The sequence below is a fragment of the Lates calcarifer genome, linkage group LG9 (assembly GCF_001640805.2).
Source record: "Lates calcarifer isolate ASB-BC8 linkage group LG9, TLL_Latcal_v3, whole genome shotgun sequence".
Lineage (NCBI taxonomy): Eukaryota > Metazoa > Chordata > Actinopteri > Centropomidae > Lates > Lates calcarifer.
This window is the reverse complement of record NC_066841.1, coordinates 22850776-22870353: the sequence shown is the minus strand read 5'-3', so window position 1 is coordinate 22870353 and position 19578 is coordinate 22850776. Positions and strand designations below refer to the sequence as shown.

At 38.5% G+C, this 19578-nt stretch overlaps 1 protein-coding gene across 1 annotated transcript in view; it reads left to right on the top strand.

Moving 5' to 3' along the window:
- Positions 1–1504: 1504 nt before the first annotated feature.
- Positions 1505–19578, top strand: part of LOC108898988 (LIM homeobox transcription factor 1-beta) — a 51748-nt gene continuing 33674 nt past the window's right edge. The window contains exons 1-2 of the mRNA XM_018699181.2: positions 1505–1866; positions 3845–4028. Of these exons, the coding sequence (XP_018554697.1) occupies positions 1725–1866; positions 3845–4028 (326 nt within the window). The 5' untranslated portion in view covers positions 1505–1724. The remainder of the gene's footprint in view (positions 1867–3844; positions 4029–19578) is intronic.

The following is a 19578-nucleotide window of genomic DNA, read 5'->3' as shown; positions in this document are numbered from 1 at the left end:
TAAAACCATTAAGAAAAGAATATGATATCAGCAACCATCCAGTAAAATGAAAAACCATTTAAAAAGTAAGAATAAGATGAAATAAAATAATAGTTAAGACCAGTAGCTGACCAATGAAAATAAGACACGAGTTAAACCAGCAGAAGGAGTAAAAATAACATAGTAATAAAAACAGCAGACAGAGTGCTGAAAGGTGCAGCAGAGGAGGAAGGTGGTCGGTTCGGTCTTCAGAGAAGACAGTGGAGCCTGCTCCGGCAGGTTCTGGATCAGTTTCAGCTGTTGACCACAGGGCGTCAGGACTGGTCTCTGTTGGAGGTGGACTTTTCAGAATAGAGTTGGTTTGATTTTATATCCGCACTGACACATGGCAATAACTGCCTTTATTTTAGCTCTGGTGAAACTGATTTTACTGACTCGCTGTTTTTTTAAATGTAAAATAACGATATAGTATAGATTCCATCCTTAAAAACAAACAAACAAACAAACAAACAAACAAAACTTTCTCAAAAATCTTCTTGAGAACCTTTCACGGTTCCTTCAGGCAGGTTGAGGATGTGGCTATATACTCGTATTGCACTGTCCCGACTGAAACTATTTTGCTTATTTCTATATTTAAATTCCAGTTATGCAGCATAAGAATTATAATCATTTCCGTTGTGTTTATAGGTTTTGATCCGATCAGCCCGTTAAAGCAGGCCACTCCACAACCTCCTAATTTTTTTACTATTATGTATCGCTTGGTCCTCCGACCCTCGGTAATTTGACGTGACCCACGCGACGTCTTTGGACGTTTAATTTACCGTTAATTAAAACCTCCTCCTGGACTTCAAATAATGAGTGTGAAGCAGTCAGGCAGCTGACGGATATGGCTTTTTATTTCGCCTCTCGCAGCTGATCTCAGGCCTGCACACACACATGATCCGTCTGTGACGCTTTATTTGAAGCCTTCGTTTCCTGTCTGTCCCTTTAGAATAATGTGATGTTAAATGGAGACTGGTGAAGATATTTCACAGGGACATGTGAGTGTGACGGTGGCCTGTTACAGTGCGGCAGGGCTGTTGCCTGGCATAAAGCTGTACTGTATTAAAACCTCTGAGACAACACCTGTAAAATGTTCAGTCTGGAGTTTGAAGGGAACGTGTAGAAAATTCACAAGACAGAATATTTCTATTTGACCATAAAATAAATTTCTCTTGAATATTTCATCACACAGGCCCAGTCAATAAAACATTTATCATCATTCAGGATTTTGGTTAGGTAGAGAAATGTGGAAATAGAAAAATGTTTGAAGGAGACATTAAAGGGTCAAATCAAGGTTCAGGAAGGGAAGAGTTGCAGACACATGTCCTCATCATGAAACTGGATGTTCTGTGGTCCATGACGTTTATGTGTGTGTGTGTGTGTGTGTGTGTGGATATTGGATGTGGTTTCCAGACTGCTTTTTGTGGAGGCGGGTCTATCCAAACCAACCCCGCTGTAGAGCGGAGGGTGGGGGAGGGTTTCTGTCTCCGCCACACGGGCTCAGAATGACACACCAAGTCCAGGACTGTTGTGGACCTCTGTATTTACATCAGCTAACAGGTCTCCCAGAGAGCGAAAACTTGTAAAAGTTTCAGCTCTGCGGATTTTACGAAGTCATTTGCTTGGATTTATTTTTGCCTCTTCTGCTTGTAGTCTGTAGATTTCAGAGGTGATAGAGGAGAACACACAGAGCGGGATCTCTCATGGAAATGACCAGTCCGCAGCGTTCAGAGAAGCTGCTGTCGGCCGCCGCTCATCGCTCTGCTGCCTGTTTAAAGATGCTCAATGACATTAAGATCGAGGATCGTCTGCGGACTGACGCCAGCTCTCTGGATGTTATGATCGGTGAGTTCATGTTGTTTTCAGGACAGAAAAACTGGGAACACAGCAGAACACACGCCTTTTCTTTTCTTTTCTTTTTTCTTTTTTTTCTTCTTCTTTCTTTTTCTTTTCTTTTCTTTCCTGTCTTTCTTTCTTCTCTTTTCTTTCTTTTTTCCATCCGCCTTTGCCCAGAATTCTATTGCCTATTTTTACACGATGACATAAGATAAAATAAGATAATCCTTTTAGTCCCGCAGCGGGGAAATGCACATTGTTACGGAAGCAGCAGGGATTGTAAAAAAATAGAAAAAGACATAAATACGAGTAAAATACCAAACAAGATATAAACAAGACAATATTATAAAAAAAAATATAAACAAAAGAACAATATACACAGGAGTATATACATAGAAATAGACTGAACTGAAATTACATGACTTAAAAAAAAAAAAAAAAAAAAATCTGGGCCAGACACTGATATTTTCCTGCAGGTAGATGAAGATCTCATCAGTCCAATAACTTCTGATTAAGTACAGAGAGAATGGAAGTGGATCTATCATCAGATCTGCCTTCTCAGTTAAAACACTGTTTTTATGTTGAATTATTTCTGTTTCACGCTGATTTTCATCTTGTGCTTTAGATGCTTTCTGGTTGTGCTTATGTATTTAAACAGACACAAATAATTCCACCTCCATTCTGTTTTTTAATCTAAACTACATGAGAAATGATATAATCCATTCTGTAGCCTACAGAAACACAGGACTCGCAGGTTTTCTGAAGTGAGAATGAGGCTGCGGCCTAGAGGAAAATCTAAACTGGATACTTGTGATAATGCTGTCAGCAAGTAAACCAAACTGCTGATAGCATTGTCTTTGCTCTTCATCATATAAGGGGGGAAATAAACTTTGAGAACATATGTAGCCTATTAACATTCAGTTCAACCAGAGCCAGCATTGGTTTTTTTCTTCATATGGAACATGACCAACATTAATCCATCCACCTACACATCTACAGCCAGAACCAGGGATCTAAGAACTATGAATGTCAGTGGAAATTCATTAATGGTGCTTACAGCATTTTAAAAAAAAGTGACTGAAAAATTCTGTAGTGACTAGGGATGTAATGATACATTGATCTACATCGATACATCAATTCAATGATCAACAATCCAATAGTATTGGATAGTATGAGTGGCACCATGGTAAACAGCTAGAAAAAAGTCAGGGAAAATGTTGTCTCTGTTCTGGAGAATAAATCAGGGTCTGGAAACATTTGGGATTTTGGAGAAAGCACAGGTCAACTGACAAGTCACATGCTGTGTGTAAGCCATGCCACTTACACAATATCCTGCTTTAAACAAATTATTTTATAATTTTTAAATTTTATGTTTTCAGTTTTCTTTTATACAATGTAAAAAAAATAAAGCTCAATATACCAGAATGTGGCTCTTTATAGTGAACAGGCTTTATCTTAATTTTAAAGGAGAGGATTGTTTTTCATTTAAATGTCTGGTTGAGCTCAGGAATAAAAATATCAAATAATATTTTAGTTGTTGTTTAGTTTGTGTGACTGGAAGTGATTGTGTTAAATCAGCAGATGATATTGTCTCATGTCAATCGCTGGTTCCTGAATCAAATCGAATCGAAATCGTATCGTAGCAGACTTTACGATATGACAAACATCAAATTGTTGTCCATTGAATCAATATAATATCGTATGGTGATAAAACACCCCTAGTAATGACTCGTATTTCCAGAGATGTTTGTTTGTTTTTCTCTTAGAATTTGGATCATGCACAGATTACACAGCCATGGAACAGGACATGGCTTTTGACCTCATAGTGTTAAAAAACATAAAAATAGCCTACAGAAGCAACGATTAATCCCGTTAGCCATTCTGCAGGTAGAGGGTCTGTGGTGTAAACGGTACCGTGTGAAGCTGCTGGGTCTGCTTTTATATTCACTGTACCGCAGCAGCTCAGTTTCTCTCTCCTCTCTTGCAGGCGGGGACTCTCAGCAGGCCGTGTGTGAGGGCTGCACGCGGATCATCTCAGACCGCTTCCTGATGCGGGTCAACGACGCGTCCTGGCACGAGGAGTGCCTACAGTGCGCCGCGTGCCAGCAGCCGCTCACCGCCACCTGCTACTTCAGAGACACAAAAGTCTACTGCAAGAGCGACTACCAGCAGTAAGACGCTGTCTTCCTCCATTACACCCGGTGCTGTGCCACAGTGGGGCCTTCATGGCGGAGTGTGTGTGTGTGTGTGTGTGTGTGTGTCTGCCGCTGCTAGAAGAAGCTTAACGCAGTTAGAATTAACAGAGAAAGAAAGTCGCCGTAATTGAGCGGGTTTACCTTTCAGACTGGATCTACGGACCAGTCACATTTATTCCAAAATGCGCGGTTTGTTTTCCAGCAGTGCTTGTTCTCTTTGCTGTTTCTATTCACACCACAGACAGTCACAGACAGACCTGCTGGTCACAGACTATCACTGTTTAATTACTGAAATGAGGATTCAGGATGAGAAACTAAATTAAATGAGGCATTACTTGTTGTGTTAAGTTGTTTATGTGGCCTAATGGTCACAATTCACTCCAGGGAACTGAGGCATGTCTGTGTTACTGTTTATACAGTTTCTATTAGCTATTACTCTAAATATAAATGTACACATGTATGACCATTTCCACCATTTATTATTTTGACCCTTATTCTTGTGTTGTTGTAATTAACAAATCATATTTAAATACTGTAACAATATCATTAATAATATAATATTAATTAATAATAATTATATTTATTTAATAATTATTTAACTAAGTAATTGATTATTATATAAAACATTTTAATATTGCTGGTAATTTAATCATCACTGTCCTTTTTAATGTGTGAGTTAATTGATATTTATTTGCATGTGATATTGTTATCATATGCAAAAAATATAAACATAAAATTCACTGTAAGGTCTTGATATGAATTACATAAATATTTTCACTGAGGAGAAACTGAAAGTGAGTTTATTTTGTTATTTGTAAAATATGAGAAAATATAATGAGACGTTACATTAATACTGAAAGCATACACCCATTTTTAGATGATTTTATTTTGACATGAAAACTGACCTTAATGTGTTTGGTTAGTTCTCAGTTCATTGGGAATGAATGGGGGCATATATACATTAGGCTTAATATATAAAGGTATATGACTAATGAACTGCACAAGTCATCAGGATGAAGTGCAGTACTGAGTATTCTGAACTCTGAATGAGGGATCTGTACGCAAGTGTTGTGTTACAGTACAGTAGGACTGACTGAGCTGGTGTATCATAACTTAATAATTCAGTGTATAACAGTAAGAAAAGTCATAGAACCCAGCAAAAAGAATTATGCATGATTTGACATAATGATTTGTTTTGGAAACAAACTGTGTATCAGATGTGTATCAGTATCTTTAAACAAGTCATGGTTTTCAGGAAAATGTGATCAAATATATAAATGTATGAAAATTGAATGAAAATGAAGCACACTGCATATAAATGTGGGAACAGTAAATGTAGCAGAAGTGGCTTAGTTAGAGGTGAGCAGAAATTGAACAATGAGGTGTGGGTGAGACAGCAGGAGTTTGCTGATCAGTTGTCACACTAAACTAGAAATCCTCCCAGAAAGAAGTTTAACGCTTTTGGTATGAGTTGGTTTGCTGTGCTGGTATGGGCAGTGTTGTGGGGGTGGGGGGTGGGGTTGGATTATGTCGTCAGCAAGCTGTCTTGACTGTCACATCATCTCTCTGCTGGGTTTCTCTGTGCACTTTTCTTAAAAAGCCATTGTCCAATCTGGAGCTTTAAACACTCACTGCTGTGGCTTTAGTGTTACTGCAGTATGCTGGAGGTCTTGTCACTAACATGGGCAACATGTATCCTCTGTAACATTATCCTGCACAGACACCCTGGCTTAAACACAAAGCAAAATTAGTGCAGGCTATACACAAATTGACACATTGTTAGTGTGAGATTCTTAAACCTTTTCATGGTGAGGATCTTTATTTGTTGATTTTACAGGTGTTTTTCTTAATGCCGTCTGAAAATGACAAATTGTTACATATGAATTATTAAGGATTTAAATATTATCTAATTTAAACCCTTTAACCTCAGGGAGAGCAAAAAAGGATGTCTTCTGTAAGAGTAAAAACCAAGAAATCCAAAAACAAAAATGAAATAAAAAGATAAAATCAACTTTAATTTCAGCTAAAAGAATAAATACAGTTTGACAGTTAGATTAGAGTTAGATTAGACCAAGTGCACTTTAAAGCACAGGTTGGAGATAATTTAAGACAAGGTCAGTCTAATTAATTTGTTTTAAGATTGAGGCAGGTTGTTCCAGAACTGAGGGGCCCTGTTTCCTTGCCTCATTTGGTCTTCACTCCTGGCCTGGGAACTAAAGACTGACCAGAGGATCCCAGGCTGCATTCAGGCTTGTATCGAGTTAGCGGGTCACAAATAATGTCAAGAGCAAAGCCCATATGGGTCTTAAAACTGATCATTAAAATATTAAAATCTACTCTCTGGTACTGAGTCAGTATATAATTAGTATATATATAATGACTTTGACTGGTAATGACTGAAATTCTGAATAGGGCTAAATAAAAACATCGATTACAGTACAGAGAATTTTCAGAGGATTCAGGAGGCATGATAGGCTTACTAAACTTACATGATAAACAAAATTAAGCTTGTTTACAAAATAACACCAATATTTCCCCAAGTGCACAGTGGAGGTGTGAAATGGAAATTTATATAATAAAATAATCTGCTTGTTTTATAGTGAAATAATATAAAACAAACCCCAATATTCCAAGAAAACTATGAGAAAGAATCATGGCAGAAATCTTTTTTGGGAGTTTTAGCATCTTAAAGGTGTATATGGTTCATTTCAGTGTAATGATTTTATTGTTGAAAGCCTGGGGCCTGCTTCTTATTAAAAGTATATGTTTTGAGAAAAGAATGGGGAGGTTCATCAGCTACTTTCCCAGCATAGGACATGTCCCACTGTGCTATATGATAACATTCAATCTGCAGGAATTTTCATGGTGAAGAGTCACCTCACTAAGGATCAGGAGGTGGCATTCTTGAATTACACATATTGATCAGAGTATGGGTATGGGACTGTAGAAAGACAGGTGCTAAGCAAAATGCCTCTAATCTAACCATAAATATATTTATGTCACCCTCTTGTAAATTTAACGATTCCACACATTTAAAAAAAATATATGTATAATGACTTATAATTAAGACATATGTGTCTTAATTATTGTATTGATCTGCAATTATTGTTCAGATCTGATCATGCATTACCATGCTGACAGCCAAGTGCCAGACAGATAAGATCCAGACACAGGCTACAAAAAAAAGGAGGATGCAGCTGTTGATGCAGTTCTTGTAAAATAATACTCAAATGAAAATAAGTTACTGTAATAAAATTCAATTTAATAAGCGTATTTTGTTAAAACACAACTGTGAGGTTATGTCCACGTTTTTTTCTTTCAGTTTTCATCCACATTTCCATTTTTCACACAAAGTTTAAGTCTGTTTGTCATTTTGTCTATAAATGAAAGGAGTTTCAAATTATAAATGTCTGATGTAAAGATGTGCGTACCAGTTAAAATGCCCTTTCACACTTCTCACTACCCCTGCTGAGTGTTTTGACCTCATCATACTAATAATTCTGGTTACATACCAAAAGGCACCACTCAAACATGAGAAAGTTCATGTATAAACACCATCTGAGAAACAGTAGCTGTAGTGGTGGCAGATAAGAAAATTATATTTTTTGTAATTTTAGTAAGTTTCAATGCTTATTTTGTTTTGTTAGAAGGTGATAAACTGTGTTTTGATGTTTAGTTTGAAGGACTTGTTGACACCTCAGGCTGATCCTACAGAAATCACTGGGTTAAAAAAGGACTCAGAGTGGGTCAGTATAGCACTGGTGCAATACTGTGTTAATCCAGTATCACTTACTCATGTTACACTACATTTTTTTGACACATAAAAAGCGATTGCACATATACAGATGATACAAAGCATCACATACATATATACATTGGGACAAAACACATGTCAGCTTTTTCTTTCACTTTATAGTTCTAGATTCATGTCTTTGGGTTTAGAGGAAGGGGAGGAAGTGTGAGATAAGGAAGAGAAAAAATTATATAAAAAAATAAATAATTAAAATCGATGGCATGGTAATGCAGTGGTTAGCACTGTTTCATGGTGGTTCCAGGTTCGAATCCCGGTTTACCAGTTTACATGTTCCAGCTTCCTCCCACAGTCCAAAGACATGCAGGTTAACTGGTGACTCTAAATTGTCTGGAGGTGTGAATGTGAGTGTGAATGGTTGTTCGTCTCTGTATGTCAGCCCTGTGATGGACTGGTGATCTGTCCAGGGTGTACCCCACCTCTCACCCAATGTCAGCTGGGATTGGCTCCATAAGGAGAAAAACATAGAATATCACCAGAACCGTGTTTTAATTCAAAGTCTTTCTCTCCAAATGTAATGTGGGAACTGAATTATTTTGAAATAATCATCTGTCTATTCAGCATGTTGTCAGTATTTCTTCACTCTGTAATTTCATTTTCTCTTGCTGTGGGTGGATATGTCTCATGGGGCAATGCATAAGTCATTTTAAGAAACTTTTTTTTTTTCATTGTGTTTCAGTAGCTCAGTTCATATTATTTAGCACTGATACTAATGCAGTTTGATAACCAGTCTTCAAACTGTATTGTTAGTCATGTGAGAAAGACAGCACAGAAAGTGGTTTGGTGGTTTTATGAATCAGGACATAATTTTTAAAAAATCACAGGTCATAAAATTAGGTAAATACAACCTCAGATAAACAAAACAAATGACATATTACACCATGTCATTATTTGTTTAACAAAAACAGAAGCCATGACCCAATTCCAGCCAAGCTTTAGCTGTCGGTTAGATGGCCTCATGTTTGACTCTAGAATACTTTGGTATACAGAGGAGTTCATGGTCAACTCAATGACTGCAAGGTGCCCAGTTCCTGTGGATGCAAAACAAGCCCAGATCAGCACCCACTGTGCTTGACAGTTAGTGTTTGTCCTGATATGCTGTGTTTGGTTTTTGCCAAACGTGATGCCATGCATTATGGTCAAACATCTCTACTTTGGTTTTGTCTGTCCAAAGGACATTGTTCCATAAGTCTTCAGATGCAGCTCTGCAAACCTAAGCCATCCTGCCATGGCCTTATAACCCTTCCCAAGATGATGGGCAGCAACAGTTGCTTGTCTAAATCACTGCTGATGTCTTCCCTCCTTGGCATTGTGTTAATACAGACCTGGATGATCCAGACCAGCAAACTGCCAAAACTTCTGCTTTTAGAAGAAGTGCTCATGCTTTCTGATGATCAGTTAATCAAGGGCATTTGACCAGCAGCACCTGACTGCTACTTACCCTCTTAATTCCTATGGAAGCAGTAAGGGTGAACTTAATTTTTTTCTGCTTCTGCATTTTGGCCTCGCTTTTTGGTATGTACAGCATTAATTAAAGCAGAGACCCCTGCACTGTGTGCTGTGATTAAATCCTGGACCCAAACACAGCAGGGTGTCCAGGACTCTAAACATGCTCTGTTCCCCTAGGTTTGGGGGTCAAAGAAAAGAGGAGGGCGGTGAACAAAGCCAACCCAAAGAAACAACACAAAAACCAGCAGGAGCTCCTTAATGCCCTGTTCTGTTTGGATACCACAGCTGATCAACAGCAAAGCTCAGCAGTAGAAAAACATGCCTTCATGAAAACTTTTCAGATCAGGTTTCACCGCCTCTCCAGACTCCAGAACTTGTGCTCCCACAGGCTCCACCATCATCTAACTACAATGATTTATGCTACTGATCCTCTGACCCCACTTTGACTTCAGAAGCAACATGAAACAGTCAGTGGACACAGTGCAGGGAGCTGTGGACGGAGTGTTTTCAGCTTACAGGGTCAGAATACAGCTACTGTCTGAGGAAAATCTCTGCTTTGAATAGAGGCAAATACATTTTAGGCTAGTCATTAGATTTTGAACATGCTGCATGAGGCACACATAAACTCAACACATAAAGATGTGTTGAGTAAAATTAAAAGACAAATCGAATAAACATGTCTGGTACCTGTATCACCAGGCACAACCATAATTTATCTCCTGCCACACTCTCTAGAAGTCCCGTTCTGTAAGCCTAAAAAAAGGAACATCTGCGACTCCTGCTGGATCTCCTTCACTGTATCAAAATAATGACTTTTTGCAGAAGGATGCTTACTTATATAGAGTTTATTCCCTTGTCATTTGTACAGGATGTAATACTGTGGCATTTCTTACCTGATGGCTGTCATAAACATCACATCTTGGAGGCATTATGGTTCCTTCAAAATGTGTTTGCTGTTGCAAATTTGTAGTATATAAGTGCACTTATAGACCAGCATCCCCAGGAATTGCATTCATATTGCATGATTCTACAAGTGCCAACATTCAACTTGTTTGTGACATGATATAGAAAAGGAAAATTACAATCACAGGCACAGGCTGTTTTTAGGATTGTGAGTACTCCCCTGGCCTTTGTCTTGTTTAGGCGTGAGTGAAAGTCAATGGCTTATAAATGGTGTCTGGCCTGTGGGTTTCTTACTTTGTAGCAGACATATCACATTTTTACTGCTCATGGTTTTATCTGTGAACATTCACTTTTCCTGCCCAACACCACCTCTGCACTTCATCCATGTCTGAGGATGGAGAGCTGCTGCTCTAAAAGTGTCTCTGACATGAAGGCATTAATGCAGTAGATTCATAATGGGCCTAGGGATCAAAGAGTGAGCCACTACAGCACAGCCAAACCACTGAGCCACCAGGGGGTGGGAGGCACAGGCTATTTTGTTGTATGGGCCATAACAGTCTGATTTATAGGGGGTGGAGGGTGGAGCAGTGTGTCAGAGGAGTTTGTTGAATTAATTATTTTTATTACCAGAGACAAGCCAGAGAGAAAATAAGAACCAGATCCTCCCCATCGCAACAATAGTTCATATGAGGCAGACAACAGACAGACAGACGTCATGATGTGTACACTGTTTTTATATGTCCCACATGGCTTTGGCTGAGCTACTGATTGGTTTATTGTCTTAGGTTCACATCCCACAACAGCAGTTTTTGTATTTACAGCTCACGTCCCTCTGGTCACACAATGGCAGCTTTCAAGCACATTTCCACAAGGATAACTTTAGTTTGTTACAACTTGGGTCTAATTTTCACATTTTTGACCACTGTTAATGATGACACTGTAACACTGTAGGATCTTGGAACATGGTAGCTATCTAACCCAGCTGACTGTAGGGAGTGCATGGGTCAGCATGGCAGTTCATTTCTGACCTGGGACTCCCCTCAAGGTCAAATGTCCTGTTGTGTCCATGTTTATTCTGGAACTTCTGACTTGGTGTAATGCATTCACAAGCTCCACAACAAGTAAGTAAGCAAGTGTCAAAGAACACAATAGCTGTCAAGCCAAGGCTCTGGCAAAGTCCGGCTCTGTATACTAACCCATCCCAACCCTATCACCAGATAAGAATGTCAAGAAGAAGAAGGTCACACCCTCAATATTTCTATATCACTTTAAATTGGCCACAAGTCTGCAATGAATGATTTAAATGCAATGAATTTGTTCCACTTCCTCAGATCACTTTAGTCAATTTATTATCCCTATCCCTGTCTTTACAGTATCCATCCCAGTCCAGTTACCCTATCTCATGCAGCTGTAATGTCCTAATGTTCTGCTTATGCAGTAATCTGTCTGTGTCAGCTGCTTAGAAAAAAATATCTCACTGCAGCTTCTTTCATAAAATAATATTATTGGCTTGCTGTTGGGGATTATTATGGGGCAGCAGTTAGTGGTGGCATCTCAGAGGAGGCATGAACACATCATTCATCAGGGTGAGCTACACCAACCCTGGCTGCTCTCTTTTTGCATGTGTGTGTGCATATGTTCTTGTTCTTATATCCCAGTGGGGACTTTAGCCAAAATACACACTAACCCATGTGGACCTGTGACACCTGGTTCAAATGGGTTTTAGAGTTCAGGTTAAAATTATGTTTAGATTAGGGTTGGGATTAGAATAAGGGTCAAGGTTAGGGGCTAGGGGATGCATTATGTCAACGAGTGGCACCATAGTGATGGTAAAACAGCTTTGTGTGTGTGTGTGTGTGTGTGTGTGTGTATTATTTCAACTCAAGCTCTATGGGGTTGTAACATTTCACCTGTCATATACACACATTCAGTACATCAACAATCATTTCAGTTAGGAGAGACTTAGTATAAAACAGCATGAGAAAATCTGAAGAAGAAGAAAAAATTTATTGTGCACAGGAGAAATAGACTTTTGGTGCTTAGACCATGGGAAGCAATTAAATGCAAATGGTGCACCCAATATATATGAAACTACAAATGTAATGGAGACACTGTTTACTTAAACATATCTTTGGCATTTCTATACTGACACTTGTTTTTACAATTTTGACTGTGTGTAATACTGTTTGACACAGCTTTTTCCCCATTTTTACACTCTGGTCCATTCAATTGTGGTCAAACATGTGCTACATGCTTCTGTATTTCCAGAAGGTGGACTGTTCTAGACAGATGTTGTGTATTTTTTATATTTGAACCTGAAACTTGCCTGGAAATTTAGTGGGATGAGTATGATGGAGGATACTGATACATTAAAACTAAAAAACTGACAAGAAAAAAAAAAAGCTTCAACATATAGCTTAACATGTGCAAGCTGATTACCACTTCTTGTATGATGTTTGATTCAACATGTTTATTACTGTAATGTTGCGTCACATTTCAGATACTGTAGATGTCCATCCTGCCTGTCCTCAGCAGCTGTCAGTATTTTCCCTGGACTGAATGTTTGTTTCATTTATCAGAGGGCCTATCTTTAGTTCATTGGGGAAAATTTAACCCTTTCATGTATAGTGGTCGCTACAGTGGACAGCTATTACAAAGCTGTTTTCTTGTATATGCATGGGTTTTGATGGTAAAGTTGCACATCAGCCACCATATTGGATGTGTTGTTCCATACACTTCCACCCACTGGCCAGTTGATGAAAGTCGAACACAAATTAAAGCTGCAAGCAGCGTTGAATGGGCCCTCATATCGTGCGCCCATCAGGGGACTGGCAACCGCGGGGTTAATGCAGGTCCTACAGCATGCGGTGGTGTAACAATGCACCGTGGCACGATGCATCGCCATTCAGAAAATATGGCAGTACGCATCGTGAAGCAAAAAAATGCAAGAAACATGCATTTAGGCTTAAAGAATGCCTCTTAGTGAAGGCATCCATTTTTGCTCTGTAGTGTGCAGAATAAGAGAATAACACCAAAAAAAATAAAAAAAATAAAAAATGTATGTGGCATTTAGTTTTCAAAAAGAAAAACACTGGAAGAAACTGGAATTTGTGGCAACAAGAGATGTAAAATAAGAGCTTTTATGCTCTTGCATAAATATTTTCTGTGACACTTAATATTTTCAAATCTCTCAAGCTCCACCAGATTTGATGGCCTTCTGGCATGGACGTTCATCTTCAGTTCATCTAACAGATTTTCAATGGGATTCACGTCAAGGCTTTGTGCAGGCCAGTCAGTGACATTCACTTCTGGTCTTCTGGAGGTAGCTCATTCTTTCTTCATGATTCCTTCCACCTAGACAAGATTCCCAGTTCCAGATGTACTGAAGCATCCCCACAGCATAATATTCCCACCACTGTGTTTCACTATGGAGATTGTGTTTTTTGGGTGGTACGCTTCTCCCCTCTTTCTCCAAACACAAGCAGTGTCTCTATGGCCAAAGAGCTCTAGTTTTGTCTCATCTGACAAAAGGACATGCTTTCAGTATGCATAATCTGGCAACCGCAGGGTTAACACAGATCATAGGTCATATGGTGACTTAACAATGCACCGCGGCACGATGCACTGCCATTCGGAAAATATGGCAGTACGCATCATGAAGCTAAAAAATGCAAGAAACATGCATTTAGGCAAGCTTAAAGAATACATCTTAGTAAAGGATAAATAAACATAGAGAGACGCACACTAACTTTTCACTGTGTGACGTCACTTGTAATATAATCATCATCTGTGACAGCTGTAAGTCTTGGCTGTTTTGAATATATTCTCTCTATGGCATCAGAACTTGTTAAACAGCTTCACAAACTATTGCAGGTTAACCAACAGTTTTAAGGCTGATTAACTCAGAAAAGTTCACTCTATACCGACCATAAACATTGACTAGCTTTGTAACATAATATGGCTACAACAGCCCACAGCACAACATCCTGAAATACCAGATTTAGACAATATCTGTGCACTAATACCCCACCACCACCACCACCACACACACACACACACACACACACAGACACACACACACACACACACACAGACACACAGACACACACACACACACACACACACACACACACACCTCCCAAAAAACCCACCAGAGAGAAATGCAATGGCTCCATCTGCTGGATAAAGTAGAGAACTCAAAATGAAGATGCAGTTCAGAAGACTACCAGTAATTGGGCCAGAACAGACACATGCTTCAACGAAAACTCACAATTTTCACACTAAGTCATCAAGAAAGCCTTAAGGCTGTCCTGACAACACTTGAAGTGAACCCGGTCACCCTGCTAGAAACTGCACATCATACTATAAAATGTGTCATTTCCTGTTCTCAGTAGGTGGCACTACAACAATTATGGATGTGTACAGTTTGAGACCATTAACAATACTGTAAAGTTTGATGCAGTTTGGACAAAGTATGGCTGAATTACAGCAAGTTTAATGCAACTTTCTGTTTCATGGCGAGTCATTGAACTTTGAGGGGCCAGAACGGGCACGCCCTTCAACGAAAACTCAAAAGCTTCGCAATTTAACATCTTCTATGTCTTAATAACTTCCTATTGACTTTTGAAGTCAATCGGATAATGCGTTTAGGTGGAGATGGATTTTGCGCGACCCCTGGAAATGGCCCAAAATACACAAATTTTTCATCTTCCAGTCAAAATAAAAATACTTCTTGTTGGGTTTAGAATATGTCTCCAAGAGACTTTTTTGTGTGTCTTGGGATGTTACATGTGCGCACATTTTCAAATTTTTAGGCACAACGGGCTGTTCCGTCAAAAGTTCTAGGTGGCGCTACCGAGCCGTGTTCAAGACCCCTATAACATGTAAATTTCCACTGGGCTTGACACGTCTGCAAAGTTTTGTGAGTTTTCGTGCATATTTAGGCTCCCTAAAAGGCAATTCAATTGGCTCTGAAAAAAGAAGAAAAAATTAATAAATAAATAAACCGAATGAAAACAATAGGGTCCTTGCAACTTGTTGCATGGCTGGTTCTATAGAAGAAGAATAGAATAGAATAGAATGAAAACAATAAGTTAACATCAAGTAATATCTAAGGAGTGTCCAAGTACTGATTTTGTATCAGGAGGAAGTTATAATTAGTCATCTGTCCATTCAATTTTTGTTTTTAATTTTTTTTTTTTTTTTGGTGTATGTTTTAAGAAAATGAAGTTCAAAAATGTTTTTTTCTTTCAAAAGGAATAAAAACACTGAGGATTTCATAATTCATGCATGAAAGAGTTAAAGTGAAGAAATATGTAAAACAAATATGTTATTTTCTGCTCTATTGATTTGTTATGACCAGTTCTGTTTAGTAGCACAGTCATGTCAGGGTACTTATAGGTAAAGGTATAGGTAAATAATGAGGTCTGGTTTAATACAGAAGTTTATAGTGATTTTAGACACAAGCTGTTTATTTACACTTCCCTGACCTTAACCAAAGAGCACAGACGGTGCAAACCCCAGTCTCTGGTGTGACAGTCATGCACTATATACAGCTGTCATCCACCACCACCTCTGAATCTGATTAATCAAAAAGTATGTTGCCACTGAAAATGTATTTGCTGTTGCAATTTAGTTGAACATAATTTCTATGAGACAGGTTTGCACAGATAAATGTTTACCAGTCTCAGTTGGCTGTGTCTCTCTCTTCTTCCTCTGCATTCCTCTCTTTTCTCCTGTATTATGGTTTTATCAGGGCTGTGGGCCTCTCCTGGGAATCTGGCTGGCATTTACCAGACTGCCTGCTCCAAGCTGTCCACATTATTAGCTTTCTGCTCTCAGAGGAGATCTCAGTCATTCACACACAAGACACAATCACCTTTTATGATTCTCTGTCTCTGTTCTTTCTTTTCCAATTCTGCTTCCATGAACACCTGTGTTCTGTCTCTGATTCTCCCTGGATAAAGAGGAAGAAGTGTGTGTCGTCTTCACCACCAGTGTAACAGTAATCACTTCACTGATATTCCTTGCCTAATTACACTGCTGTGCATCATTTGCGTAAATCGTCTAATAATTCCTTTTTGTAATCATGAGCACAAACAGATGTCTGTAGTCTTGTTGGGCTGATGTCACTACAGCATACATTATGTCTGCCTTTGAGGTCCCTACATTTCTGCTTGCCTGTCTCTCTCTCTCCCCTCTTACACAGAACAGTGTGATAGTCTGTGACAGAAGAAGAAACCAGGATGATTTTTAACCTGCCACTTGCTCCAAGCTATTAAAGTGCAGTGTCACCAGCAAATCACCACTGGCTAATATCATATCAATACATTTAACTGCCAACAAAATAATAACAGTAAATTATATTTGAATTGCATCAAAAAAATGAAAAAGTAAACCTAAACTAAGACACAGAACAAGAACAGACCAGGCCGTTAGTAGAAAAATATAAATCAGAATGGGATTGGGCTACATTGCATGATTTTCTTTAAAAATTCCTATTTTAGTATAGAATGGGACAAAGATAAATATAAAGTTGGTCTAAAGTGTCTATGATGAAAGCTACTGACAAAAATGAAAAAGTGGGCCACAATATTACATTCTTTTTAAGTGGATTGTGTATGCAGTGAGACATGAAATGAAATTTGATTCAAAAGGAGAAAGCTATTGACAAACATCTGAAAAGCTCCCTTTACTCATTAGAATACACTTTTGAGATAGTCCCTAACTTGCATATCCAAATAACGTATTCATATCATGGCGTATCATGTTTGTCTCAACTGAGTAGACATGTTGTTAGGCTCGTGTCAGACTTACAGGTGATGTGGCTCAGGAGGTAGAGCAGTCATCCACCAATCAGAAGGCTGGTAGTTTGATACCCAGCTCCTCTAGTCCAAGTGTGAAAGTATCCTTAGGCAACATACTGAACCCCAGATTGCCCCTGATGTGTCATCGGTGTATGAATGTATGCATATGTATTAGAGAGCACTTAGAGAGCACGTAACATATCTAGGACTACTGCAACTGTATGAATGTGTGTATAAATGGGTGAATGTGTCCTGTAGTGTGAAGCACTTTGAGTGGTCAATATGCCTAGAAAAGCACTATATAGGTGCAGTTCATTTACCATTTACAGACCTAGAGATACCATGTTATTTATTAACATGTTTATTATTACATGAGTCAACCATGATTAATTCTGAACCAGCTGCTTTTTTGAGAATCTTTTTTCTCTCTCTGGTTTGATTTTAAGGAAGTAATTACAAAATTCCCCAAGACAAAGTAGCTACAAGCTAAGTAATGGTAAGATATTTGTCAGGTAATGAGGGATTACTTAAAGTAACTATTCAGTTTGTTACTCTTTAAATTAAGGGGCACAAAAATGGTACCTAATATTTAAGATAAAATTAATGAGTTGTTATTTGTTTTGTGCCACTTAGCAGCTAAATTGGAGTAATCAGGCATGATTCATGAAGAAAGTGGTCAGTATGTGGTGAGTGGTCAGGTCATAGATATCTATGAACTAATAATTACATAATGTTTCATTAACACAGCTTCTCAAAATATGTTCTAAATTAATTCATTATTTATTATTCGAGATCAGTGTTGGGCTGTCATGGTCAGCAAAGGCCTTCCCTGCTGGCCTAATCACTGAATTATATTTTTATATATGTTTTTTCAGATCAATACTATATGTATCAAATTGTTCCAAATAGTCTGTCTTCTTCATCTCATAGCTTCCCTCTTTGTGGCACTGCTTCCAGTACAGTCTGTTTATGTTAGAGCTTTTATCCAATCAGGTTTCAGCCCTGTGTTGCCAAGGTAACAGAAATCTGCCTTGAGGCCTTAAGAATCAACTGCAGGCACCTGTAATTTAAAATGAATGATGAAAATGTGGATCCTTTAACCAATCAGATTTCGAGTTGGCGAGACCAGGGGCAGGCCTACCATGAGATTGAAATTTTTATGCTATTTGATTGGATGGTCAGAGAGTATACTGGTCACAGCTAGCAAACTATCATCTATAGCTACCAGCAGCGAGAACATGTTAGTATAGATTTAATAGCTGTTGGAGAAGGAAAAGTTCAGTGACTCCGTTGTAGAGGTTATCTGTCCCAGTCCAACAATAAGTCTCTCACACAAGTTTTGCTTTAGGGCTGAGAATGTCCACCCGACAGAAGTAATTTTTTTATTTGTCTACAAATAATCGACAGTTCCAGGGAGCAAAATGCATTTGAACTATATTTTATTGTTTATATCTTTGTCATTTTATGAATTAATATTGCTGCTTCTACTGGAGATGATGTGTGTGGAGCAGCTGTCGGTGCAGTGTTTAGAGACCTATTGAGACCTAGCATTGCTTTAGTAATGGCATTTATTCTGGCTTCATGACATGTCTGTCTGTGATGCAAAATTCTATTATACTGTGTTTTTATATATTGTAGATGGTTTCTATAGCTGTGACAGGTATTAAGATGGTATTAAGAGGTGGGTTAATTCAGGTAGGAAACCAGTGAAGGCCTAGGTGTGAAATGCATGGCCCGCCACCGTTGAGAGATGGGTCGCTCACCAATCAGAAGGTCAGTGGTATGATCTCCAGCTGCTCAAGCCTGCCCATGTTGGCCTGTCATCGGTGTGTGTGTGTGTGTGTATTAGAGTGCTTTCATAGCTTGTATATGTATAGAATAAGCATGTGTGTGTGAATGGGTGTATGTGACCTGTAGTGTAAAGTGCTTTGAGCGGTCAAAATGACTAAAAGCTCTATATAAATGCAGTGATTATATATGATTTTTCTAGCTATGCTGTCATAGTTCTCACCCTTCATTACATAAAACAAATATTTGTAAATGTGCTTCAACATTCAAATATTATTGAATATAAATAGGACCTAAATATGTTTTTGACATTATTTCAGAATGTTCTGTTTTCAGTGCTCCTTTTTATTGTGCACATCATGCATATTATTTTGAGCTTGTACTGCACTTTACTCTCTACATCTGTAACTACAGTACTGGTAAACTTGAAACAGCTAATCATGAAGAGTCAGACAAAATGGACAGCATTGACAACTCAAAACCTTCACTCCCACTCCTAATCTAGTCCTAATTTGTATTTGGGCTTTAATATGATGTCTCACCTTGATAGTATAATAGTATATAATAGTATATATATATATATATATGGTGTGATAGTTTAACTACTGTGTCAATAGCAGATCTGCTGAGCCTGAAGAGACTCACTGGTCACCATGGAGTAAAAACAAAAACACAGTATATATAAAACTGTTGACCTCATAGAACTAGCTTTGGGGGATTTATACCGCCTATGTTATAAAAACATAGGTGGAGCCTACACACATAGCTG